The sequence below is a fragment of the Phaenicophaeus curvirostris genome, chromosome 11, assembly GCF_032191515.1.
Source record: "Phaenicophaeus curvirostris isolate KB17595 chromosome 11, BPBGC_Pcur_1.0, whole genome shotgun sequence".
Lineage (NCBI taxonomy): Eukaryota > Metazoa > Chordata > Aves > Cuculiformes > Cuculidae > Phaenicophaeus > Phaenicophaeus curvirostris.
In genome coordinates, this window is record NC_091402.1 from 2,122,775 (window position 1) to 2,150,528 (window position 27,754).

General features: G+C 45.9%; 1 protein-coding gene across 4 annotated transcripts in view; it reads left to right on the forward strand.

Annotated features, from left to right (window-relative positions):
• PHF2 (PHD finger protein 2) overlaps nucleotides 1-27,754 on the forward strand; it is a 91,735-nt gene that overhangs the window by 39,547 nt on the left and 24,434 nt on the right. For all 4 annotated transcript variants that reach the window (XM_069865661.1, XM_069865664.1, XM_069865662.1 and 1 more), the window contains exons 2-11: nucleotides 6,463-6,548; nucleotides 11,946-12,060; nucleotides 13,792-13,952; nucleotides 16,851-16,992; nucleotides 19,389-19,575; nucleotides 20,119-20,281; nucleotides 22,036-22,123; nucleotides 23,060-23,166; nucleotides 25,038-25,129; nucleotides 26,613-26,702. In XM_069865661.1, coding sequence (XP_069721762.1) covers nucleotides 6,463-6,548; nucleotides 11,946-12,060; nucleotides 13,792-13,952; nucleotides 16,851-16,992; nucleotides 19,389-19,575; nucleotides 20,119-20,281; nucleotides 22,036-22,123; nucleotides 23,060-23,166; nucleotides 25,038-25,129; nucleotides 26,613-26,702 — 1,231 coding nt within the window. The remainder of the gene's footprint in view (nucleotides 1-6,462; nucleotides 6,549-11,945; nucleotides 12,061-13,791; nucleotides 13,953-16,850; nucleotides 16,993-19,388; nucleotides 19,576-20,118; nucleotides 20,282-22,035; nucleotides 22,124-23,059; nucleotides 23,167-25,037; nucleotides 25,130-26,612; nucleotides 26,703-27,754) is intronic.

The following is a 27,754-nucleotide window of genomic DNA, read 5'->3' on the forward strand; positions in this document are numbered from 1 at the left end:
AGTTCAGTTTCTCTCCTTGTCTTCTGGTTGATAATGGAGATTACATGTTTTTGGTAGAACTGATTTTACGTGGGTGTTAATTTTTCTCCTAAAATTAGTTAAAATGTTATCTCGCTGGAGATGACAAATCAAGTTCCTCATATACATTCACGCTATTAACAGTTCTCATTTATGCACCTTATATTATTGTTGCCTGCATAAAAGAAGCATAAAACCATGGAATGGTTTGGGCTGGAAGGGACCTCAAAGCCTAACCAGTTCCACCTCCCTCTGGATCAGGGGCTCCAAGCCCCATCCAGCCTGGCCTTGAACACCTCCAGGGATGGGGCAGCCACCCCTGCTCTGGGCAACCTGGGCCAGGGCCTCCCCACCCTCACAGCAAAATGTTTCTTCCCAAGATCTCATCTCAATCATCTCCCTTCTTTCAGCTGAAAATTGCTGTTAACTTTGTCAGAATGCTGAAATTTGAACGTCCCCTTGTTGTGAACACAGAGGCAATTTCACTTTTAAGTGGCAAAGAGCAAGAGTTTCTAATGAAAATGTAATTTGTAGCTTCTGACTGCAAATGCTTCTTTTTGTGCTAGTTCTCATTTAAGCCTCTGTAAAGCGTGTGACAGATCAGCTGAAACAGCAGTAATATTGAAGGTCTTGCTTTTCATTATTATTATTATTATTATTTTCCCATAACAGTTTTGGTAAAATTCATCTGCATCAGTCACGATGTTTCACTTTTATCACACTGTCAGATTCGTTTTACACTCAACCTGAGTTAAATACCTTATGCCATAGAATCATGGACTTCTTAAGGTTGGGAAAGACCCCAAAGATCATCCAGTCCACCGTGCCTGCTAAACTGCGTCCCCAGGCATCATATCTACAAATTGTTCGAAATCCTGCAGGGATGGAGACCTCACCATGGCCCTGGGCAGCCTCTGCTAGGGCTTCACCACTCTGTCAGGAAATGTTTCCTAATATCCAATCTAAACCTGCCCTGGTGCAACTTGAGGCCATTTTCTCTCATCCCATCTGTTGTTCCTTGGGAGAAGAGGCCAGCATCCACCTCATCAGAACCTCTTTTCAGGGATCTACAGAGAGCGGTGAGGTCACCCCTCAGCCTCTTCTCCAGGATAAGCTGCCCCAGGTCCCTCAGTTGCTTTTCATAACAGTCCTTCACCATTAAAAAATTAACCATTAAGCTGTTTTAAATCATTCTGACAAGATATTCCTAGATGCACATGGGCAGCAAGGTGAGACAAGGTTTCTACAGGTGAGCAGCACAGTAGAGTGGTGCCTGCTGGCTGCCATGTGGGGCTGGGGCTCCTGCATCTTCTGCTCTGGCTTCATCCCTGGTTCCCAGCTGGCACGTTACTGCTGCAGCCCTGACAGACAGCGAGTGTGAGGCTCTGCAGGACATCTGGGGAGTGTTTTCCTTCCTTGCTTCTTTATTCTTCACCAAGTAAAAGTTTTGTCCTTCTAATTTATTTTGGGAACCTGATAGTTCCTCCAAGAGGAATGTGTTTGGTCCTGCCAAATGTCTTAATATTCACAGAGTTCAAAAGGAGCAGCTGGAGACAGGGACGTCCCTAAATGCTTCACTGGAGAACACCCTCTTTACACCCTTGCATGACTTATCACGGAGATGATCCATGGGCTGGAGCACCTCCTATACGAGGACACGCTGACAGAGTTGGTGTTCAGTCTGGAGAAGATGAGGCTCTGGGGAGACCTTAGAGCTCCTTCCATTGCTGAAATGGGCTTCAGCTAAGCTGGGGAGGGGCTCTTGGTCAGGGAGTGCAGTGACAGGATGAGGGGGAATGGGTTTCAGCTGCAAGTGATTGAGATGAGATCTTAGGAAGAAATGTTTTGCTGTGAGGGTGGGAAGACCCTGGCCCAGGTTTCCCAGAGCAGGGGTGGCTGCCCCATCCCTGGAGGGGTTCAAGGCCAGGTTGGATGGGTCTTGGAGCTGCTGATCGAGTGGGAGATGTCCTGTGGCAGGGGTGGAACTGGATGGGCTTTGAGGCCCCTCCCAACCCAAATCATTCCATGATTCTGTGAGTCTATGAAATCTGCTCCTTTTGTTGCTCCAAAGGCTGCTTCCAGTCTTGCTCCTGCGAGTTTTCCCTTATATTCTGTCCATCCTTTTCCAAGCTCTACCTTACCGACTGCCTTGCAGCCCCTCCACCGGACCTCTTCTGTCTGTTTTTATCTCATCGGCGGATCTGAACAGTTACACAAAGTGCTATTGAGAGCTTTTTCCAGGTCTTCCATGTCGATGGTAGCACATCCAGGACTGATCCTGGCAGATGCTGGCTGTGGCGGGGGCTGTTGCGGAGCTGGCTCCCAGGCCTGGCTGAGTCTGAACCCATTTGATCATTGTAGGGGGTCAAACACTTGGCTCAAGTCCTTTTCATGTTTGTGTTTCTCTCAGGCAAACTGGCTGATAAAAGAAACTGGAGGGACCAAAGTGGGGCATTCCCATGGAAAAAAATAGATGCAAACCACAAAGCACCATTTGTGCTCGATTTTAGGGGTTGAGGGGAAGAGCAGTGCTGTTTGGCTGCTAGAGATGACTTGGTTTTCTTCAGCTGGAGAAGGACTTCGATTCTTTGTTATTTAACCACTCTGTGAAATATGACATTTGTAAATGAGGCTGGGGGTCGCTTCAGGACTGGGTACTGACATCCGCCAAGGCTGGCAGGCTCCTGGTTCTCATTTGCAGGTGCAAACGCTCTGGAGACCTGGTCATCCCCGTGGAGCTGATGGACCCCTGGCTACCAACACTTTGCCGCTTAAACCCAATACACTTGGCAAGAAATCCTCATTCTCCTTCTGTCAGGAATGTCCTTGAAGGGCTGGAAATCCTTGTTCTTCTCCCTTGCAGGGTTGTTTCTGTCTTTCTGTTTTTAACTATGTAAATTCGGTTTTTAATGTGTATGTTGACACGGGGACCCACAGAGTTTTGCTGGTGAAGTGTCTGACTCTTTGCATTGAGAAAAGTGGCACAAACTGGAACTGGTTCATATTTTGCTTGAAAATCACCCGAGATATTTCAGTGGGGTGATCACCAACTGTGTCCTGAGGTGCATCCAAAGCAGTGGGACCAGCAGGACGAGGGAGGGGATTCTTCCCCTCTGCTCTGCTCTGGTGAGACCCCACCTGGAGCCCTGTGTTCAGTTCTGGAGTCCTCAGCACAGGGAGGACGTGAAGCTGTTGGAGTGAGCCCAGAGGAGGCCACGGAGATGATCTGAGGGCTGGAACAGCTCCCATACGAAGAGTGAGAAGGATAGGGTGAGAGGGAGCAGTTTTCAGTGGCAAGAGAGGAGATTGAGATGAGATCTGGGAAGAAATGTTTTGCTGTGAAGTTGGGGAGGTCCTGTTGCCCAGAGCAGTGGTGGCTGCCCCATCCCTGGGGGTGTTCAAGACCAGGTTGGATGGGGCTTTGAGCAGCCTGATCCAGTGGGAGGTGTCCCTTCCCATGTCAGAGGGTGGAACTGGATGGGCTTTGAGGTCCCTTCCAACCCAAACCGTTCCATGATTGTGTGATCACTAGGAAAGTTTGAACTGACAGTTTCAGATACAATGAGGGCAGCAGCTTTTCCCTATATAAATGTCTAAACCTCATTCAAAAGCTTTGTTTTAGTTGGAAAAGTTGACTGCATCTTTCAGGGGACCGTTGGTGTTTGAGGTCAGTTATTTTTACTTCTCTGTTTTGTTCTAGTTAAGTGTTTTTTCTTGCTCTCAGAACAATAGCTCCCACCGTGCCACAGCCTTTGCCCAGTGCAGTGGCTTCTCATTCCTCCTCTCATGGCAATCCATGCAGCGCCCAAGGGTCTCATCTCCTTACTTTAGCTAAATATAGACTTTTCAAGCCCTAGCGTAGAGCCTAATCCATACCTTTACTAAGCTTAACAAGCTGAATCCAGTGGCATAAGCAGCTGACACAGCTTTATGGGTAGAGGAATCCTCTCCATTCTCTTATGCTTGCTCTAATCTACCAGGGTTTGTTTAAATTTTCTGCTTAATCTGGTATTTTGCTGTCTGTGCGTGCTTGCTTCTGAGATCTGGGTTGTTGTGATGATTTTTCCTGTCTGCAGACTTATGTGTTTTCCATGCTGTCTGTCCAGGGAGACCCAATAATATAGTATTTCTTCAAGTAACTGCTTAGTAAAAAAAAGACCGTCAGCCAAATCTGCAGTCGCTTTTCCACCATTCAGAACAAATGTCCTGTTTACCAGCCCGTTCACAGGCTGAATTCAGAAAATGAAGGGCTGCAAAGCCTCTCTCACCCTCTGCTCTTGGTTTGGAGGGATCTCGGTCCAATACATGCTCCAGCGTCTGCATAGGGTGAAAATATCCACTGAGGTTTCTGGCAGAATCTTGCTTCGACGAAGCATTTGCTATGGTTGTGGAAAAGTTGTGTTTCTTTGTCTTGGCTAAGTCGGCTTTTCTCAGCTTGATTGCAGGCTCAGTATGGGGCTTGATGATGATCTTTTCTCAAAGCAAGTAGATCTGTGGTTTGTAATCGAGGTGCGCACATCACTGTGTGCCTTGGAAACCACAGTGGTTTCAAGCTCTCCTTGAAGCCCAGCTACCCCGTTCCTGGAGGTGTTCAAGGCCAGGTTGAATGGGGATTTAACAACCTGATCCAGTGGGAGGTGTCCCTGCCCATGGCAGCAGGATTGGAATTGGCTGGGCTTTGAGGTCCCTTCCGATCCAAACCATTCTGTGATTCTTTGCAAACAGAAAGGTTCGTGGTGTATTTTAAGAGTTGCTCACCCTACCCCAAGCATGGACACATTTGTGTAAGAGCTCACATATAGCTTGTGCATGCATTTGCATGCACACATCTTGCCAGGGTCCTTACAGCAGCTTCCAGTACGGAAAGGGGCTCCAGGAAAGCTGGGGAGAGGCTCTTGATCAGGGAGTGCAAGGAGAGGATGAGAGGGAACATTTTTCATCTGCAAGAAGGGAGGCTGAGATGAGATCTTGGGAAGAAATGTTTCCCTTTGAGGGTGGGGAGGCCCTGGCCCAGGTTGCCCAGAGCAGGGGTGGCTGCCCCATCCCTGGAGGTGTTCAAGGCCAGGCTGGATGGGGCTTGGAGCCCCTGATCCAGTGGGAGGTGTCCCTGCCCATGGCAAAGGTGGTGGAATTAGATGATTTCTAAGATCCCTTCCGACTCAAACCATTCTATGATTCTATGATACGTGGTCGTGCCTTGTCTGTCCTTTATCCGTGCACTTTCCTGTCTGCCAGCAACAACGAGTTTGTGTTCCTGCATCTAAACCATCACGTTTAGTCATTACCAGTGTATCCAACCCACCTGAATTTCTCCCATTATTTTGTTTGTAATTTTAGACATTGTATTGTTGTCCTAAAGAAGTTGAACATGGTGAGAATGGTTTGAGAGACCCTGTAAGTCTCTTGGCAGAACTGATGCCCTCCTTTGCCTTGCCTGCAGGAGAGGAACAAGCACGCTCCTCTCTGCTTCCTTTGAGTCAGAACTAGCAGCTAAAAACTCTGAATTCCTCATGGGTCCTCTTGCCTAGCTGGGCTCTCCTGGGGCCATGACACAAGGCTGTATCTCACAGGACCCAGCTGAAATACTTCTTTCCTGTGCTGGCAATGTGCCTTGCAGCCTGAGCCGCTTCAGACCAAGCAAGCAGGAGCTGAATCCTGATTGTTTTCCCTCGATCAGAAGGAATGGTGCCATTCCAGAGTTGGATTATTTGGCTGGCTGCTTGGCACTTCGACTGTGCAACAACTTCTTATCTCAGATGCTTCATTCCTGGGAAGTTGGGTTTTGTTTCTCCCCAGCGCCGTGCTCTGCTGTTGGATTGCAGTCACGCGGCGAGCCCGTGGGCTGCGTTCTATTGTTACGTGTGTTGTGCCATCCACAGTCAGCTCGGTGGGTGTTCGAAGCAGCTGCCATGGTACACCCCATCTTCTTGGCAGCCAGAAGTGCTGTGAGCTACGTGTCTTCTTCTCCTCTTCATCCACATATATTGTAATAGAAGTGGAACCTGTAGAAGTCTTGCATATGGTGTGGCTTGCCAACATGACTGTGGTACCTAGCAGCTGTCTGTACATGCTTGGGATAGAATGTGTGTTTTGTTAATTAAGTTTATGTGTGCTTGGAGAACTCTGTGTAGATATAAAAATGGTCTCCCTGGAGAAAATAAAATCCTTTGGGACTCTCTGCCACATTTTAATGGAGATCCACACCAAGCTGGTGTGGGCTCCTGAATGACACATCTTTTAGCATCACATCGGGAATGTAGGCTGCAAAAAATCCAGTCTGTACCAGTGTAAAAAGCAACCAAGCTTTCCTTTGGTATCACTGTTAGCAGCCAGCGGGGCTGCAGAGAAAATGCACGGTGTGTTGGGGTTTGCATTTTCTCATTATTAATTGTGCATTTGGAGATGAACTCAGGCTAATGTAATGCTTGCTTTTATCTGTTCCAGCTGTGTGGGTGTTGAAGAAGAAGAGGCACCAGATATTGACATCTATCATTGTCCAAATTGTGAGAAAACCCACGGCAAGTCGACTTGTAAGTATGTTCGTCCGCCTGGTCTGCAGACACAAGGTGCATTCTGTACATTCAATCAAAAGAAGCCTTTATTTTTCATTACAAAAAGACACGTCTAAATATCTTGTGCCATAAATATTAGAATTCAAACCATGAGGTGAAAACAGAGGGGAAGGAAACCATGAATGGGATTGTGGAGGTTTGGCCGCAGCTCCCTGCCTGGCCTCAGGCAGCGCGGATGAGCTGACACGAGGCACCTTACCTGGACGGCTTAGTACTGTGGGCTAGAAAAATCCTACAGGGACAAGTTCTAGCAGAGCGAGTTTTAGAGACTGTATGGTGTTTTGTGTCTTTGGATGAGAAGAGTAAGGGACAGCATGTTATGCTTGGCCTGGATATAAACCCAAAGGGGTTTCAGTGGCAGCCAGAACTGTAGGATGCACTGGGGTACCAGTTCTTGCAGTTCTTGCACACGAGAAAGTTCTCCTGGGTAAAAGTGATTGTTTTTCTCAGTGGGAGTTCTGTCTGGGAAAGAACCGTAGGATGGGTTTCCTTTGGTCAGGTTAATTCACAAATTCTTTCTATTATACAATAGGGGGTGAAAAAAAAAAACCAGTTGCTGTAGAAGATGAAGTGCTTTACTTGAAAGCCATTTATTTTAAATGAGCAACAGTGATGTGGTGGTTCTCACTGCTTTGCAACCCTAGAGCCGCACGCGGAAGACGAGCACTGTGCTCATCTCCCAGGAGCCGAAGGAATCACAGTGTTCCTTTGAAATATGGAAACTGATGACTCTCGTGTTAAAATTCAGTAATTTTCAAAGCAAACAATTATTTCTGCACAGCCTTAAAAGTTAAAAACATTTCTAGAGGGAAAGGAGAGGAGTCTGAAACATTCAAGTTGAGGGTGAGAATTGGAATCACTTTTCCACTTTGTCTTATTCAGACGAACTGGAAACCTGGCTGACCTGCAGCGATTCCTTTCTCCCAGCTGGGCTGCTAACAACTTTGGCCCAAGCAGGGCACCCACAAACTGGGCAAGCTGGCAGAAAGCCTCTTAGGAGGCTTGTGCTGCAAGACTTAACAAAATCAGTCTGTCTGCACAGAATGATTTAGGACACTCAGCCTTTCTGATGTTTTGTTGGAAGATTTCTGACAAACACACTGGAAATCGGTCAACCAACCAACCACAGAGCAGCTTCAAGTGGACAGTTGGATGTTAGATGAGTTGTGCTGAAGATGGGGGTGTGATTGCAGATGCTCCCAGGCTGTTGTTGACCCAGTCTGGAAGCAGCAGCAGAGGATTTCTAGTTTTGCGTAACACTAACATGTGTCTGACGCTTTGATTTCTTTCACTTTGCCTTAAATTATGAATGATGAAAGACACCTACTTCTCACTGCAAGGGGAAAAGTATCAGACAGGACAAGTCTATAATCGGGAATTAAATATCGATTCTATAAAAACTGTGGGGCGTAATCATATAGTTCCAGAAACATCAGTTCAATGTGTAGATTACAAGTTTACTATGACAGTTAAGACAGGGAGAGTGGAATCAGCAATAGTCTTCTGATGCCTGAAGAAGGATCTTAGCAATCAAATTCTTTGTATCTGAATAAAAATCCAACTTGGCAGTCTGTCCCTCAGCCTGCATGGTGCAGCATGGCAGAAAGTGCTGCTGCGCGTTAAGAGCCCTGTGGATGTAGGAGGTTATCGGTGTGGTAGGGACACAGAGCATGACATCAGTCTGCAGCGCAGCGCTGGGATTTTGTTTGCTCCCTTCAAATGCATTACAGAAAGTTTAATGGTGTGCAAGACCAATTGCCAAAGTAGCTGAGCATACCCGTTCCAGGAGTGTTTAAACATTATCTGTCGATGCTCGCCCTTTGGGCTGTAGTGAAGGGGGAGATGGCAGGTTCTCAGGCTGCTCGGCCATTTTCACCATTAACTCTGAGCCATGGATCCTGTTGAAAAATGAGACCATTATCCTGTAGCCCCTCCTTGCGGAGCGCAAAGGGCCAGAGAAGTTAAAGGACCAATTAAATGAAGGCAGGAGCAGCTTGGCTCAGTGCGTTCGTTCTGCCAGGCATTTGTATGCAGGGCGTCTTGCGACACGGCACTCGGGCTCTGCCGGGACTTCTGTGAGACGAGCGTTTTCATTTGTTTATTAAGCACTACAATATATGTTTAAACTCGTTATCTAGCAGTATCAGCTCTGAAATAACCGAGGAAGTGTTGTTCCAGAGCCAGTAGTTCACCGGGAGGATTTAATTATCGCAAGATTAGCTAGGGGGAAAACACAGACACCAATTGTCTGTTACGCAACTCGTCTGGATTTAAAAATATACGTGTATTTCTGGAGCAGCATTCCGCAATCTATGTTTTCCAGATGTCAAATTTAAAAATCATTTTCTTCCTCTTACATTTTTCCACTTCACCAGTGTGGCTTAGTGGCTATGATTTCAGAAGATTGCTTCCCGTCATCAGACTTTTGAAGCCATTTTGGTTTAATGCCATTTGTAGGGACTTGTCTTTGGGAGAAATTGCGCCCATTCCCACAGTGCTTTCTAACATCGTTTAAATAAAATGTGAGATCTTTGTTTAGGCAGGCTTGGCTCATTTTCATAACATGATCTGAAGTATTCGGTTTGATCGCTGCCTCATTTGCAGCAGGGAAAAGCAGGAGAGATTCTTTGGAATCGATGAAGTTACATAAATGCAAACAAACCAAAGTCAGGCTAAAACTATTTTTGAGTAGATACAACCTTTCATAGAATCATGGAATGGTTTGGGCTGGAAGGGACCTCAGAGCCCATCCAGTCCCACCCCTGCCACGGGCAGGGACACCTCCCACTGGATCAGGGGCTCCAAGCCCCATCCAACCTGGCCTTTAACCCCTCCAGGGATGGGGCAGCCACCCCTGCTCTGGGCAACCTGGGCCAGGGCCTCCCCACTCTCAAAGGGAAACATTTCTTCCCAAGATCCCATCTCAATCTCCCCTCTTTTAGGTGAAACCCATTCGCCTCATCCTGACCCTGCACTCCCTGATCCAGAGCCCCTCCCCAGCTTTCCTGGAGCCCTGTTCAGTACTGGAAGCTGCTCTAAGGTCTCCCTGGTGGCTCCCTTCTCCAGGCCTTATTATAAATCAATGGAGAACTAACCGGTTGCTTCTAGGTATCCGTGCTTCATAAATACATTTGAACAACTGTATGTATACCTTTGAAGTCCAGAATTATTGGTTTTGAGATACAGTTTGCATAAAAACCCATTCCCTTTTTCCTCAGGAGGGTTTTCTGCAGAAGCTGGTTTTACTTCCCAATAGTCAAATTTAGATCAGAAAGTTCTACAAGAAAAGAATCTGTGCACATTTAAGACAAAGTAACGTTTCTGGACAAAGCAAGTGTTCATTGCACATGTTAATGGGGCTTTAATCCTTGCTGTGGTGCTCGTGGTAGAGATGAAACGTAAAGGGAATGACTGAAAATGGGCCAGATGTCGATTGTTCGATGTAATGTAAGGAACTGCAGCAGCTGGCCAGGAGATGACACCGCCTGGCTCTGCCTGAGGGATGGATGGGAGAGTTGGATGGGAAAGGTGGATGGGAGAGGTGGTTGTGAGAGGTAGACGGGAGAGTTGAAGGGAAGAGGAGGATGGGAAATGTGGATGGGAGAGGAGGATGGGAGAGGTGATTGTGGGAGGTGGATGGGAGAGGCGGTCATGAGAGATGGATGGGAGTGGTGGTTGTGAGAGGAGGCTGCCTGCTGGTGCTCGGTGCCGAGGAAAGTAGCTCCCCAGGGCTTTTTGAACAGTTGCAGTGAATTTCTTAATTCAGCACTAACTTGCCACTTTTAATTCTCGACACTCCATGCTCTCTGAAGTGTAATAAAAGATAACGCTAATATGATAAGCTCTTTAATTTTCACTGTGGCAAGTGGCACCGGTGTCACTGGGACTTAGGCAAAGAGTCCCGGTGTTGGTTTGGGTCTGCTGAGAGGGGGAGGAGGCAGCCGTTGGGAAGGGAAGGAGAGGAGGAAGGTTTGGCATTCATGTAGGGCTTGTTTCCTTTGTTACCAGGAGCATTGAATAATACACTAAGCCTGAGAGTCATTAAGATAAAGAACTAGCAGCTTTAATGAATATATCCAGCTAGGCTGGAGAGCTGCATGGAACTAATAAACCCACCATGCTTTGTGCAAAACCTGGGATGGATTCGTTAGGAGATGTCGCTACTTGAGTTATTCCAGGGTTGTGGTCGGGAAAGCAGTTTCCTTTTTCTGAACCTCATGGCTCATAGCTCTGGCCTCCCGATTCCTTTCCTAATGAAGGAACGTGTGGATCTGTGTGTGTTTGCGTGTGCAAAGAGTGAGGAGAGAGTGCCGTCCACACGTGGTCACTGACGAGTCTGGTTCCTTCCTTAGCTGGTTGGAACTGTAAGAAAAGCTTGAGCTCTTGGTTTTGGGGTACAATACTGAGTTTCATGAGTTAAAACAAGGGTGAGAAATAGAAGAAAGTCATGACATATGAAAATCCTACTAACGGAGGCTGGAAATGGTAGGAATATGCACTTGGGACAAAATCAGGTTACTCTCAAAATGAGTGTGTTTGGACAGACTGTGGAAGTGGGAACAGCTGAGGGAGAGTGCTGACTAAGAGAAAAAGTGGGGCCAATTTTTCTTGCTCTGCGTTCTCTGGCTGTCAGAGAGGCAAGGCAAACAGAAACATTTGACTGACCAATTTGTGCTCATGTCAGCTGACCCTTTTCCCTGATGAACTTGCCCCTGTGTCTCATTCATGGGGAACACAGCGGAGGGGCCCTCAGGCCACTGTTACCACCTTCAGGCTCGCCTTTCCAAACCTAGGAATAAGAGGAGTTCAACAAATTGCATTTGTGGTGCCCTTACATCTTTTTTTTCCCTTCCTTTCCTTTTTCCTTCCCCGTGCATGCTGTGTGCAGAGCAAAATTCAAAGCCCATCACATCTGCCACTGCTGGACACACCTTTAGACCCAGGTAATTAATGGCAAATACATTCACAATGATCCAAACCGCGCACTGAGTAGGCAGAAAAGTGGCTTTCCAAGAGTTTTTATGATAAGGATGAAGTGTGTAGTCTAGCAAGTACAGAACGTCCAGAGCCTGTGTTTGCATAAAGCCTGTGGTAGCTGTGCAGCGCGGTAATTATCCGTCTGGTTGCCCTTATGTTACAAAACGAACACTGTTCAGCATGTAATAGATCTTCAGGCTACAGTATAATTGTCTAATGGTGAATTGAGAGCGATATTAAAACTTGTGGTGCAGCATAGTGGGGGTTCCCTCTTCTCTGCTCATGGAAGAAATGAAAGGAAGATTTGTCCTTCGTTCCAATGTCTGAATAATTACCCTCCACTTAACATGCGGTACTGTCCAACTCATTCTCTTCCAGTGAAAAAGAAAAGAAATTGGCATAAGCACGACACTGGGCAGGCGACAGAGGTCAAACCTGTACAGAACGGGAGCCAAGTCTTTATAAAGGAGCTTCGAAGTCGTACTTTCCCAAGGTAGGTTGTTCAGCGGTGTGTGTGATGGCGGCTGTTGAGGTAAAGCAGATTTACCCAGTTCCTGTGAAGGGAACGATGCTCCTATTGAAAGCTTGATATAGGACAGAACGGTGGAGTTTAAATGAGGGCTGTGTTATCATAGAATCATGGAAGTACAGAATGTTTTGAGTTTGGAAGAGACCTCAAAGCCCATCCAGTTCCACCCCCTGCCATGGGCAGGGACACCTCCCGCTGGATCAGGGCTCCAAGCCCCATCCAACCTGGCCTTGAACCCCTCCAGGGATGGGGCAGCCACCACTGCTCTGAGCAACCTGGGCCAGGGCCTCCCCACCCTCACAGCAAAATATTTCTTCCCAAGATCTCATCTCTTGCAGATAAAAACTGTTCTCACTCGTCCTGTCCCTGCCCTCCCGGATCAAGAGCCCCTCTCCAGCTTTCCTGGAGCCCCGTTCAGTACTGGAAACGGCTCTAAGGTTTCCCTGGAGCCTTCTCTTCTCCAAGCTGAACAACCCTGTCGCTCTCAGCCTGTCTTTGTATGGGAGATGCTCCAACCCTCGGGTCATCTTTGTGGCCTCCTCTGGACTTGCTCCAACTGATTGCAGAGGGCCCAGGCTTTTCCTTTTTTAGATTTGTGCAGTCATATTAAAATCTCCTCTTTATTGAGCCCAGTTCTTCTGGATTTACCTAGAACCTAGGCTGCGTGAGGACAAGAACAAGAATGTGTTTGGCCCCTACAACATTTCCCTGCATAAGAAACTAACTAATTTTTTGGATAGAATTATTCAGTCTTTAGATGCACTGGTGATTTTGCTGAAATCTCCATCTTGAAAAGAAGAACAATGACATCCTCAGTTGCTGCAGCGACAAAGACTCTCTTGTTTGGGATAATGAATAGTGCTAATTGTTAGGTGACATGTTCCACACTTTATTAGGCTGCTTCACAGCCATTTGTAAGAGTGGTGATTTGCTTTTGGTTCTTTAATATAGGCATTAGTCAAATAAATCCTGAATTGTAAGAACTGGATGAACCTTTGAGCAACCTGATCCAGTGGGAGGTGTCCCTGACCGTGGCAGGAGGTTGGAACTGGATGGGCTTTGAGGTCCCTTCCAACCCAAACCATTCCGTGACACTATGATTCTATAAATGACAAATTATTTTAGAGGAATCTTTGGAAACTGTTGAAACAGACTTTGCAAACACCAAACTTCTTCTGATATTTGGAGAATTTAATTTCATATTTAATTTCAGAAACTGATTTTTTTTTTCTCCCTAAGGTCTCACCTCAATCTCCCCTCTTTCAGCTTAAAAACATTCCCCTCGTCCTATCCCTGCACTCCCTGATCAAGAGCCCCTCCCAGCTTTTCTGGAGCCCCTTTCCGTACTGGAAGCTGCTCTAAGGCCCTCTCTTCTCCAGCAGTTGGGGCTGAGCAACCCCAACTCTCTCAGCCTGTCCTCGAATGGGAGGTGCTCCAGCCCTCAGATCATCTTCATGGCCTTGTCTGGACTCACTCCAACAGATCCATGTCTTTCCTTTGTGTCCTTTGCTTGAGTGAATTTATTCTGGATGATTTTAGTGTGCCCTGCGTGCTTTGCAATAAATGTCTTTTTGGCTTTTGTCTTATAGACCTAATTTGCATATAATTGCTTATTCATAACCTTTTATTTTCCGTAGTGAAATGCAGAAGATGTGTGAAAGTGCTTCACCGCTGAATCTGTGTTTACTTTTTCAGTGCTGAAGATATAGTTGTGAAAGTGCCTGGCAGCCAACTAACGCCAGAGTATTTGGAAGAAAATGGCTTTGCGGAGCCCATCCTTGTCCCAAAGAAGGATGGCCTGGGTTTGTCCGTACCTGCACCCACATTCTATGTCAGCGATGTTGAAAACTACGTCGGTGGGTATCTCCCATGCAGGTGGTGTTGTATGTTTTGGAGGTCACCTGAATTTTAAACAGAGGTTTTTATTATCTGTATTTAAAAGTGTAAAATATATTGTAAAATATTATCTATGTCTTGAGCTATCCTGACTTCACTGTTAGTGGTAGCTTGTAGTTAGCAGTTCTGTCACTCTCGTTTCTTGTACCAACTCCTGTTTCTTGCAGTGCACCTGAGCCAAACTGTACTGTATTCCTCAGCACTGAGAAAATTGTTTCTTCAGGCCAGGTCTTAACTGATCCGTGCTGACTTGCTTTGTGTCAAAGGGATCCCTAGACTGAGATACATGGGTTAACGCTGCTGTCAGTGAGAGCTATTTTCATTGCTGCTGGTCATTCGGATTCATTTTAGTATCTTCCTGTCTCTAATCTGAGCCCAAACCATTCCATGATCTGTGAATAAAGGAGAATTCAAGACCCTTGATTTTATTGTTCTCTCCATCTGGTTGCTTCTACAGGAAACGTATTTTCCTTGCCCATCTTCTTGCCTGACCTTCTAATATCTGAAGGGGGGCTACAAGAAAGCTGGGGAGGGACTTTTTTCCAAAGGCTTGTAGTGGTAGGACGAGGAGGAATGGCTTTAAATTGGAGAGGGGCAGATTTAAAGTAGACATAAGGAGGAAATTCTTCACAATGAGGGTGGGGAGGCCCTGGCCCAGGTTGCCCAGAGCAGTGGTGGCTGCCCCATCCCTGGAGGGGTTCAAGGCTAGGTTGGCTGGGGCTTGGAGCCCCTGATCCAGTGGAAGGTGTCCCTGCCCATGGCAGGGTTGGGACTGGATGGGCTTTGATGTCCCTTCCAACTCAAACCATTCCATGATTCTGTGGTGTGCTACACTTAGCAGGTGTTCATGGACGACCAGGGTGTTCCTGATCTGCTGGCTTCCTCAGCCTCCAGCTGAAATAATCCACCCTTCCAAGAAAACAGTTAGGGAATAGCTAGAGGGAAGAGGTTGTTTAACCTGGAGCTGGTGCGGGCTTTGGGAGTGAACGGAGCAAGTCCATGCTGATCTAACTGCCCTGGGGTCAGTTTGCCTGGACGGGATCTCCCAGGCAGGGATTTCTCTTTGTAGGTTATTGCTTTGGACCTAGAATGTGTTTTAGAAACAATCTAAAGTGAGTAGTAGTGGACAAACCACCACAACCGAGACTGCCAGATGCGTCTTTACTGCTCTGGCTTTTCATGTAAAAACACACTGATTTATTTTTTCCTCTCCTAATGTGAAAAAAAGCTATGAATGAAACACTGGGAGATGAAAACTAAGGCAAATTAAAACCGAAGGGAAGGACTGGAGAGATGCTTTTCTTGCAGAAAGAGTAAGAGTTTGCTTAGCAATGGGGACTCCAGAAAGCTCTCACTTTCTGCTGGTGCCCGGTGTTAAATTCCACCAACTGACTAATGTTAGCATCCACACTGGAGGTTTGTGCCCGGCGAGGACTGTTTGAGGAGATGTGTAAGTACGAGCAGCTCATTCTCCATACTGTGCTATGGCGGGGATGGAGTTGTGATAGGTGGAGTTTGGGATAAAATAACAAAAAGTTTTTTTTTTTTTTCATGGCTCACCTGAAATATCTCGTTGAAAATACAAATTTTTCTGCCAAAATCCTCCTTGGTTACTGTTACGGTTTAGCCCTGGCCTGGCTGATTTTGGCAGCTAAAAACGTGTAGTTGCACTCCTAATTCCATTCCCCTCAACCCCAGTGAAAGGAAAATGAGAGGAAAAGACTTGTGGGCTGGAAACTAAAACTACGGCTTTAATGAGATAATAATAATGATAATGATGATAATAATAATAATAATTATAACAACAACAATGATAACAGTGTTATAAAATACATACGAATATATGAGATCATGCCCCCCTCCATCCCACCCCCCCGATGACTCCATCACCACAAACGCTGCAGAGCAGACATGAGGGAATGGGTCGTGGCCAGGATGGAGCTGGGCTGAGAAACAGGATGCAGGAATGCACGGATCCAGCATCAGGGCAAACCGATAGATGAGATCCTCACTGGACGTTGGCCATTGCAGAAGAGAGCGAGACCCTCATGATCTCTCAGTTTTATCCGCAGTGTGATGTATGTGGGATGGAATCCTCTGCTGGTCAGGTCGGGTCACCTCTCCTGTTTGCCCCCCCCCGTAGGTGCCACCCTTTCCCTCCATTTCTTTTAAGACTCCACCAGCTCCAGGATGGCCTTGGTTTCCATAAGAATAAGCGTAAGCTCTGGCCTTTTTGCATCCCAGTGCCCCGTGTGATCCCTGCTGGAGAGGAACTGTCAGAAAAACATACTGAAAATGAAGTTACTTAGACGAGACTGAGTTAGAGTCAGAAAACTGACTCTGATTTAGCTCAAACCACAACAGGTACAGATTTTGTAAGCAAAAAAAAATTAAAATAGTGCATAAGAGACCTTACAGTGTTGGGAGTTCTGTTTGACAAGGTGTCTTGTGCAGGATTACACTTTCTACTATCAGAGAATCCTGCAGCGTGTGGGTAGGGCTGCCTGTAGACACGTGTGTATTTCCATATAATCTTCACCATGCAAATAAATCTGTAATGAAATGAATAGATAGAAAATAACATCTTTTAATAATAAAAAATAGAGGAATAATTATGTCAGGGGTATGAATACAAAAGCTCTGGCTTATGCATATACATTTGATGTCTATACACATCTTTTATAGATCTATGTATGTGTGTGCATGCATGAACAACCAGGAAGAAAAGTAAAAGCTGAAATGATGAGAAAATCCAAAGATGGAGATGTTTCTTGAACTGTTAGCTCACCCCCAAGCGTGCAGCGTGGGGCAATTCAGGCTGCCCTTCATCCTCTCTTTTTCACTGAATGAATTTTTAGGACCAGAGAGGAGCGTTGATGTCACTGATGTCACCAAACAGAAGGACTGCAAGATGAAGCTCAAGGAATTTGTGGATTACTACTACAGTACAAACAGGAAAAGGGTCCTCAACGTCACCAACCTGGAGTTCTCGGACACGAGGTAAGAGTCCAGCCTGATGCACTGAGCGGTGTCTGGGATGTGCGGTGGGGTTTGGCTGGGGGAGTTTGAACAACCTCTGTCTTCACTGGTTCCCAGTGCTTTGACTGTTGGATAGCAGCTTCTTGCTGCTCTGTCTCTCCACTGCGTCGTCCATGTGCGGGCAGTTCAGTCAAAGTACGGAGATGAAAATGCTGTTTGCTCTGTGAGAACGGCACTTAGCAGTCAAAAGGGGCGAGCGTTGTGGTAACCCACATCTGCGCGTCGTCGGCATCGCTGTGCCAGCAGCGTGCACCTACCAGAATGGAACATTAGGGGCTGGATGGGGCTTCGAGCAACCTGGTCCAGTGGGAGATATCCCTGCCCATAGCAGGGGGGTTAGAACTGGATGGGCTTTGAGATCCTGTCCAACCCAAACCACTTTATAATTCGTGGAGCTGTGCAGCTCAATTTGTACACTTCTGGTCATCCTGGGTGGCCGGTACTTCTGGAAGGGGAGTGTCAGAGCAGGAAAAGATTCCTTTATATACGAACACTATCCAGAAGACGATGAATGTCAAGATGAAAATAAAGAATGGCTGTTTTGGTGAGTGTTCCCTTTTAGCAAGAAGACTTTGAGTAGCCCTAGAGTAGGAGGCTGATGAATAATTGCGTGCTCATTTATTTTAAAGCTGTTACCTTTAGCTCTGTCATTAGTGTTTTGGTAGCGCACACCCATTCCTGCAGAAAGCATTTCTCGTAATTATGGGCTTCCAAGATTACCAGTATCTTAAGCTGAGTTTTTTTTAGCTTTCTGTCGTTATCTAGAATGACGGGAGGTCTTTTGTTCGGAAGGGCTGCTGGAGCTGTCAGTCATAAGCTGCTAATTTAGACATTAACTAGCAAATATTTTATTTCTTAGCACAGACAGTGACGCTTTAATTGAATGTGCTGCTCCATCTTCCCCTGCCATTTTAAACGGAGCCATTGTTATCAGTGCTTGACAGTAGCATAAATGAGACATGGGGGCATTTAATCGTAGTTTGAAGTGCAGATGTTTTCACTGATGTGATATCTGAGAGTGTCCAACAATGAATCTCCACCCCCTGCAAATATTAGTCCAAATTTTAGACTACTTAAGTATAAAATTGAGCACATTCTGGAAGGAAACACTTTTAGTACCCGTTTATCATGCCACTACATTATCTTTGCTGTGATGTATTGTATATGTTCTATATTAATATATAAACTATGCAAATAAATATATACAATATAGAAACATAGAATCATAGAATTGTGAAATGCTTTGGGTTGGAAGGGACATCAAAGCCCATACAGTTCTACCACCTGCCATGGGCAGGGACACCTCCCACTGGATCAGGGGCTCCAAGCCCCATCCAGCCTGGCCTTGAACCCCTCCAGGGATGGGGCAGCCACCACTGCTCTGGGCACCCTGGGCCAGGGTCTCCTCACTCTCACAGCAAAACTTTTCTTCCCAAGATCTCATCTTAATCTCCCCTCCTGCAGCTGAAAATCGTTCCCCCTTGTCCTATCCCTGCCCTCCCGGGTCAAGAGCCCCTCCCCAGATTTCCAGCAGCCCCTTTCAGTCCTGGAAGCTGCTCTAAGGTCTCCTGGGAGCCTTTTCTTCTCCAGGCTGAACAACCCCAGCTCTCTCAGCCTGTCCTCAGATGGGAGGTGCTCCAGCCCTGGGATCATCTTCATGGATGTGCTCATTGTAAATAACTATGTTCTTTTGTATAAATTATATAAATTAATATTATATGTTTTTTATTTTAAATACATTCACATTATCTCCCAGGGTCACACCTTTTCCTTCTTCTGAGCTCTTCATGTCATTTTGTCAGTCTAGATCAAAACATTTTCAAAATCAAATCAAGACTTATTTAGTCCTTACGTGTTAAAGTCATTATTATCAGGATTTTTAATGCTAAACGTGTGAATTTTTAAGGATTGTCAGAGCATTTCTGTAAGAGAGTGCACATTTCATGTTCCTTCTGAAAGGGCTGGAAAAGTGGCTGTGATATCAGCGCTGCTGATGATAATCTACAAGGTTAACCTACATGTTGAGCCTGCATGGCAAAAGGCAGTGACAGCATCTATGTGATCATAAATGCTGCTGGTGCAAGAAGTCAAGGGATCGCTGCTAGGTCATTATAGTTGAAAAGCCTTAAACCTCTGTCTGTAAGCAGTTCTCCTGGCCTGCAGAGCAGTTCCGTGGACATGTGTGGAGCTGCCTCAGAGTGCTGTGCCAGTGTTAGATCCCACACTGCTTCTTAGAATCATAGAATAACCAAGTTGGAAGAGACCCACCGGGTCATCGAGTCCAACCATTCCTATCAAAATTCTTGTTGTATCCTTCCCTAAAAAGCTGCATATTTGTTGTTCATTCTCTCTGAAAGGATGTCCAGTTTCGTAGAGCCTCCAGATATAGTTAAGAAGTTGTCCTGGGTGGAAAACTATTGGCCTGACGATGCTCTTCTGGCTAAGCCAAAAGTCACCAAGTACTGCCTGATCTGCGTGAAGGACAGCTACACGGATTTCCACATAGATTCTGGAGGAGCTTCTGCATGGTACCATGTGCTGAAGGTGAGGGGTCAGGTTTTTGTGCTGTATCTAATAACGAACTCAGTTTTATATGCAAAGATCAGCCTAAAATCCTCTCAAAAATTCAGGTCTCAGGATTTTTTTTCCCAACAGTATCCGTAGGAAATGCACAGAGTGGGTGCACTGTCGTTAGCACCAGAGAAGCCACTTGGAATGTGAAGTTGTCTGTGTGTCTTCAGTCTGTTTGGATTTTAATATTTGTTTAATGCCTTCTGCACATATGTTGCTTAAGACCCTTAAGGTGTGACATCCTGCTTTTGCAGGATCGTGGAATCTGGCACTGTAAACCTTTTGCAACACCAGTCCCACAAATGGCAGCAGATGTGGTCAGCTGGTGATGTGATTATTTCAGCCGTCCTGTACGAAGCTGCCAAGTAAATTTTATTTCAATAGTGTTAAAATACATAATGCTATGTATTTCTTTAGGTAAATATTTGTGTGCACATAAATGTGTGCATGTGTCTCTGCCAGTGCAGCAGTGCTTGCTTTGGCTGCTTGTTGCTAATTTTATGTTTTCTAATTCAGGGAGAAAAGATATTTTATCTCATCAAACCAGCCCCTGCAAATGTTTCTCTTTACGAACGCTGGCAATCGGCAGCAAACCACAGTGAGATGTTTTTTGCAGACCAAGTAGATAAATGTTACAAATGCACAGTTAAACAAGGACAGACACTCTTCATTCCATCAGGTGAGCAGGCTGGTGAAGGTGAGGTTTCCTGCTTGTTTAGAGCTGCTGAAGAGCAGGTCCAAAATGCTCGAGGGATGTGATGGGATGGCTTTCTCTGAGAAAGTACGAAGGAGGAGGCAGAGTGTTCTGCTCTTGGTCTGGCTGGGTTGTAGTAACTCATGAGTTCTCTCTCTTTTGCCGTCTAACAACGAACTCATGTTGGATTACTTTCTGACCATGACTCCCCACAAAATCCTTTCCACAGTTATTGATTTCCTGTGACAATGAGGTGGGAGTGTGCACTTACTGTTTCACAGAAGACTGAAGACCTAGGTGTCACTGATTTTTCATAGAATCATAAAGTCGTTTGGTTGGAAAAGACCTTTGAGATCTGAGTCCAGTCGTACCTGTCCACTCCCAAACCATATCCCTAAGCACCTTATCTACCTGTCTTTTAAATGCCAACAGATATGGAGACTCTAGCACTTCCCTGGGCAACCCGTTCCAGTGCCTGAGAGCCCTTTTGGTGAAGAAATATTTCCTAATATCCAATCTAAAGCTCCCTGGCACAATTTGAGGCCATCTCCTCTCATCCTATCACTGGTCAGTTGGGAGTAGAGACCAATACCCACCTCACCGCAACCTCCTTTCCGGTAGTTGTAGGCAGTGATGAGGTCTCCTCTCAGCCTCCTTTTCTCCAGGCTAAACAACCCCAGCTCCCTCAGCTGCTCCTCATCAGACTTGTTCTCCAGACCATTCCTCAGCTCCATTGCCCTCCTCTGGACACGCTCCAGCCCCTCAATGCCCTTCTTGCAGTGAGAAGTTTTATGGGTGACTTGGTGTGCTTGGGCTTTCATTGCAGATTTGGGATGGTGGATTTTATTTTTGTCATTTCCCGGGAGGATCTTCATAAGGGTGGGGAGTTGATCAGCAGATAGAGTAGAGTTTTAATTGAATGCATTTCTACTCCTGCTCCTGTCTGTCACCTGCCTCTCACCGTGAACAATTATTTCCTCATTTGTGTTGCTGCTCCCAGCACTCCCCGTTGAAACTGTAGTCTCTTGGGACAGAGATTTCCTCCTCCTCTCTGTGCCTTTAAACGATGCGCTGCCCACTCCATCCGTACTCCAAGCTGAGACATCTGGGCAGTGTGAGTAAGTCACAACCCTGGTACTTGAGTTTCAGGAGCAGCATCCAGTGATGCTGTTGTTTTGTGTGAGCATATTCTTGCACAGAATGTTTGCACAGTTGAATTTTACCTTGAATGTAAAAAGTGGAAAGCAGGTATTTCTCTAACGGCCGTATGTGGAGCAGATGGTGGAATAAACACTAAGCAATTTATAGAGATTCACTAATTTGAATGGATTTTTGTATGAAAATAAAAGTTTGGAAGGCACCTGTTCCTGACACTGGAATAAAGGCAGCGTCAGAAGCTGTCACATATTTTTATGGTCATGTGACAGCAGCTGCCACTGTGTTGCTGCTGCTGCTTTTCACAGTAACAAGAAAGCTATGTGAGCAGTGTGTCCCCTTTCGCTGTCTGTGCCACTGGAGGTTGTCCTGAGACTGGAAGCCAGAGTTGCATTGCACCATCCTGGGCCGGGCTTTTGTCCTGCATAACAAGAAGATCTAACTGGTTCTGGTGCTGTCTTGGGCTGAAGAGCCGTGTGGTACCTAGAAAGTAGGTTGCTAAGTATGAGCATCATATTGTGAATAAAGTCTTTGTTATTGTCATTCTGGTTTTTATCCTTGAGACTCTTCTCCTTCTCTTACAGGTTGGATTTATGCAACTCTAACACCTGTAGACTGCCTGGCCTTTGCAGGACATTTCCTACACAGTCTAAGTGTTGAAATGCAGATGAGGTAATCTGTGTTTGAAATCTAAAGTGAGGGAGAGGCTCAGTTTTTCATAGAATCATAGACTCCATAGATTGGAAAAGACTTTTGAGATCATCAAGTCCCACTGTACCTGCCCACTACTGAACCCTAGCCCTAAGCACTTCATCTGCCCGTCTGCTGGGATGGTGACTCAGTCACCTCCCTGGGCAGCCTCTGACAGTGCTTGAGAACCCTTTCAGTGAAGAAGTTTTTCCTAATGTCCAGTCTGAACCTCCCCTCGTGCCACTTGAGGCCGTTCCCTCTTGTCCTGTCACCTGTCATTTGGACAAAGAGACCAATGCCCACCTCGCCACAACCTCCTTTCACGCAGTTGTAAACAGTGATAAGGTCTTCCCTCAGCTTCCTCTTCTTTAGGCTGGATAAACTGATAAATTGGCCATCCGCTCTCCTATTAATTAGTCCACATTTGCAGTAATGTTGATTTAGCTCTGTTGGGCAGTAGAGTATACCCATCTTTGTCCCCTTTGACCGTGTTCTCCTGTGCTGAGTTATTCCAAGCTGTCTTCACACCCATTGTGTAGCGCATGGAAGGGTGTGTGAGGCGCTTGGGTTGATGTGGACAAATCCTGAAGGAAGAACTGTTAAAAACTCAGGAGTTTTACCCCAGAATGGTTCGTTCCTCTTCTGGGTAAGCCCCCACCTGCCCCGTGTAAGACAACACAAGTATTTCTTCACTGATGCTGGATGAATAATGCTATAAAGCTGTCTCACACTGTATCCCACCATTTCTTACTAGTGTTATTTTTATGTTTTGCTTTGGTCTGATGCCAGAACACGTGGCTGCAGCACAAAGAAGTGAAGCACTGCAAGGTGAATTGCGGGTGTTTATAAGCAGCGCTTGTCACGTGTGATGGACCTCTAACCTGCTTTGCTCTAAGTTCATGTGGCTTTGTATTGCAGGGCATATGAAGTAGAAAGACGATTGAAAATCGTCAGTCTGACCCAGTTTCCAAACTTCGAAACTGCATGTTGGTATATGGGAAAACATCTACTAGAGACGTTCAAAGGTAAAGCTGCGTTTTGTTGCCTGCCTCAGTTGCTCAGCTTGGGGGAGGTAGTTACCCTGTTTCTGCTGACCTGTCACGTAGAAGGTGGACAGGGCCCAAAATCAGTCTGGGAAAATTACTTCTAACGTACCAGCAGAACATGCTGATCTGGTCCAGCTCTGCCCTTACTGTCCCACTGTCTCACTCGAGGAGGGATCTTAACTGCCCTTCTTACCTGTGCCTAAGGGAAGGTTTCATCTTCTTCATAAAATGCATTTATGTTGCCTCAGAGGCACAGAATGGTGCAACATTTGGTTTAGGTTTTAGTTACCTGTCAAGTCTGGACACGCTGTCAGCCCAAGGCATAGAGTGGCAGTTTCTTGTCCCATCACTCTGCCAATCCCAGGTGAAGTTCCTGGGCAGGTCACATACATGCGAGGCCGCAGGGACATCGGAGATGTGGCCAGCAGGAGCACTGAGAATTTTAGCCAAGTTTTCTGTGGACTTCAAAATCTCCCCTGTCAGATTCCTTTGGAGCTGATCCAAACACCCGTGTGCGTGTGATCTTGGCAGATTCGGTCTCACTTTGCTCTTTGCCTCTATTTTTTTATCACGGAATGTGTCGAGAGACACCACCAGATCCTTTTTATTAACGAGAAAAATGTGTCTAATTAAGAAGGCAGGTGAGGGGTCCCTGTGAGTGTGTCCTGGAAGGGGCTCCCTAGTGACCAGCGGAATGGAAGCTGGAGTTGAAGGCGAGCATTCGGGCACACTTGGACCTGTGCAGAAGTGAAATGCTTTGCCCACTCTAACCTTTGTTTCCACCTATTGGTACTTGCTTTTTCAGCCAGAATCAAGGAGCTGCTGACAGTACCTTTTTATTCCTACAGCCTAGAATGTGTGGCCAGGGAAGCTAGCTTGAGTGTGGGACCAAGAAAGGAGCCGGAAGGATTGCCAGTGTAGACATAACTGACAGGAGCACGGTGTAGGAAGGCTGAGTTGGATTTATGACACAGTAAATATACTCCTTATTACTGTCCAGTTACAACAGGGATTCGTTGGTGGTTTCCAGCTTTCAGAGATAGCTTTCACAGTTAAACTTTTTCAAATTAAAGACTTTATATAAAGCAACATTTGCTAGCAGCGTGTCACGGGTTAGCCCTGGCCTGGCCGATTTCGGCAGCTAAAACCAAGCAGTTGGGCTCCCAATTCCCTTCCCCAAGCAGTTGGGCTCCCAATTCCCTTCCCCTCATGCCCAGGGAAAGGAAAATGAGAAGGAAAAAACCTTGCGGGTTGGAAACTAAAACTACAGCTTTAATGAAATAATAATAATACAATTAAAATAATAGAAAGTAATAAAATCTATGCAAATATATGAGATCACATCCCCACCCTCCCCCTTGGTGACCATATGTCACCACAAATGCTGCAGAGCAGACACGAGGGAATGGATCGTGGCCAGGAGGGAGCTGGGCTGAGGAACTGAATTCGGGAATACACGGATCCAGGACCAGGGGCAAACAGACAGACGAGGTCCTCACTGGGTGCTGGCCATTGCAGAAGAGAGCGAGACCCTTGTGATCCCTCACTTTTATCCCAAGTGTAATGTACATGGGATGGAATACTCTGCTGGTCAGGTTGGGGCCACCTCTCCTGTTTGCTCCTCCCTGCAGGTGCCACCTCCTTGGTTTCCAAAGGAATAAGTGTAAGTTCTGGCCTTTCTGCCCCATATGATCACTGCTGGAGAGGAACTGTCAGAAAAACACGCGGTGAACTTTCAGAAAATGAAGTTACTTAGATTAGACTTAGCTGAAGTCAGAAAATAAATTCTACTTTAGCTTAAACTACAACACAGTGTTTAATAATGTTCCTTTTTTTTTCACTCTCCTCAGGCTTGCATAAAGCTGGGCAGCAGCCTCCTGCTCATTTACTTCAAGGAGCAAAAATTCTCAATGGTGCTTTCAGGTCATGGACTAAAAAACAGGTAGGAGAAGCAGCCTGCTTTAATGTTCTGTCCCTCACATTTGTCTGTCACTGGAACAGTGAGCAAATGCTACAACAAATAATACTTCCATAGCAAACCAGCTAATTTGAAAATCCCAAAGAGAAGGGATTGGGTGGACAGGTGAAGAGGGGATTCCACAGTGTCACATGAGGAGTCAGCATAAAAAAGGCACCACCGGAGTTTTAGAAGAGCCAATTCTGTCCATGACCAAAAGGGTACTGAGTGATCTTATGACTCTTAGCATATTCATAGAATCATGGAATCACAGAAAGGTTTGGCTGGAAGGGACCTCAAAGCCCATCCAGTTCTACTCCTGCAATGGGCAGGGACACCTCCCACTGCATCAGGGGCTCCAAGCCCCATCCAACCTGGCCTTCACGTGCCAAATCAATGAAGCAGACAGAGGTTGCATATATAGAACAATACCCGCATTTTTGTGTTCTCAAGGTGACCATTTCCTGCAGGTCAACATGTTAATTGAGCCAGGAAATACATCGTGGTTGGAGAAAAGGCTTCAAGGGATTTGCAGCCTCAATTTCCTGCTGCAGTAATTTCAGAAGTGGTGTTCTCGCATGTGTTGCTCCTGAAGTTTTGGAGAATTAGCTGCAGGAGACAAGGCCATTCAATCATAAAACGTGAACAGGGCTTGGACTTGGTGAGCTTAGAGATCTTTTCCAATGTTAATGATTCAATGATTCTATGAACTAGCAGCTTTGGGATTCTCAGACATTTTAAGAATGGATCAGTACCCAGTGTTATGTACGCAATTAGGTTGGTTTGAGGACTGTCCCAGGTGAAAATTTGGCAGCTCCCTACTGCGGAAACCCAGTGCTCGAGGCTGAACTCGGAATTGCTCCCTGGTTTCTTGTAGAAGGACTGGCTGGTGTGGAAGCTCTTCTCCGGTGTGGAAGCTCTTCTCTGTTGCGGAAGCTCTCTTCTCCATGTTGCCCCATTTCTTTTTCCACTTGCCATGCAGATGGGAAGTAGTGAGTCACAGCAAGTCAGGCTGCTGGTATTTAGGTAGAGTTGGGCTTTGAGTGTTAAGTGACAGGTGAGTGCAAATGGTGGTGGTCCTGTCAGGGAGCTCCCAAGCCACTCTGCTGACAAGGTATGTGCCTGTTACACGCGTTGAAGACACAAATCTCTCCTTATAGATAGTCAGAAAAGGAATTTCCTACAGAATCTCCTGTAAGGGTGTGAGCAAAGCGATGTTACAGTTGTGAAAAAGCAATAATATCCAGAAAAGTCTGTTGATGTAATTGTCTTCTCAGGACAACTATTTGCTATAGTGTCCAGAAGGGGGGAAAAAAAGTATATTTTTTCCTTATTTGGACTAGTAATGGCAGTCAGTGTTGATTTCAGTACATAGGGAAAATAGAGATGTGTCACCCAATGAGGGGATTTTTACATTTTGTTAAAAAGCCATGCATGGAAACAGCAATCTGGCTTTGTTCTGTTTCAGGCATTAGCAGAGCATGAAGATGAACTACCGGAAAACTTCAAACCAGCACAACTTATCAAGGACCTTGCCAAAGAAATAAGATTAAGTGAGGTTTGTGCTCTTTTCATGCTATGTTGTGGGTCTTCTAATGATCTAGTCTACAAAAAGGATACTGGAAATAAAGGAATCTTTTTTCCCCCTGTCTTCATTAGAAGAATTCATATGAGGTTTTGCAGCAGGGGGACTGCTCAGTACTCTTACTTGTGGCTGACTCGCCACGTATCCTGGGCTCCTGTTTGCTTTCTCCACAGCTTTGTGCCATGTCTGCCTATCCCACATCCTTCCTCCTCTGCTTTCTCCTAGCTTGACTGGCCACACCTCCCCCTCCATCCTTGTTTTCTCTTTCCCTTTAGCTACTCCCTACCCCAAAATATGATAGAACTCCAGGAACACTGTTGCCGTCCCTGTGATCATGCTCCCTATGTGGTAACTCTTTTGCCTTATGTTCGTTGGTCTATGATGTTGTCTGAACTTGGGACAGTCTTCCTGTACATTGTCCCAGTTGGAAGCCTTGGTCTTGGCTGGCTCCTAGGTGGAGTTGCTGTAGCAGATGCAATAATAATGATATACACCTTCCAAAACCCAAAACCAACCCAAAACCTGCCAAAAATAGAGGTTACATGGAGGCATCATCTTCCACTTAGTGGAGATGTGTGACCGTGCCAGGTGACCATAGTGTGTTCAGTTGTTTTAAGAAGACACTGCATTACATTCCATCTCTTTTCTAACTATATCCAAAGACCTCAAAATTGAACTATATCTTGTCCTTTTATTAGCTTTGATGTAGTATTTAAGTTTTCTGATTGTCAGAATAGCAAGTTAAGCAGAAAATAATTTCTTTTTAATTAGTCAGACAGTGTTAATTTTAATTGGGCAGCTATTTTACTGATTATTTTTCCTGAGGGCACAAAAGATGATCATGCTACATTTATGACAGCTGAATTAAATGGAAGTGGTTTGTGCTTGAGCTGGTTAGCATTTTGAACAAAAGGCCATTCATTTGATACTTTTGTTTGTACGGGCAGCGCGTTTAACAGCCCTACCTGATGACAGAACCCGGCGAGCGCTGCAGTTCTTATGAAGCCGCTGGAGTTCCTCCAGGC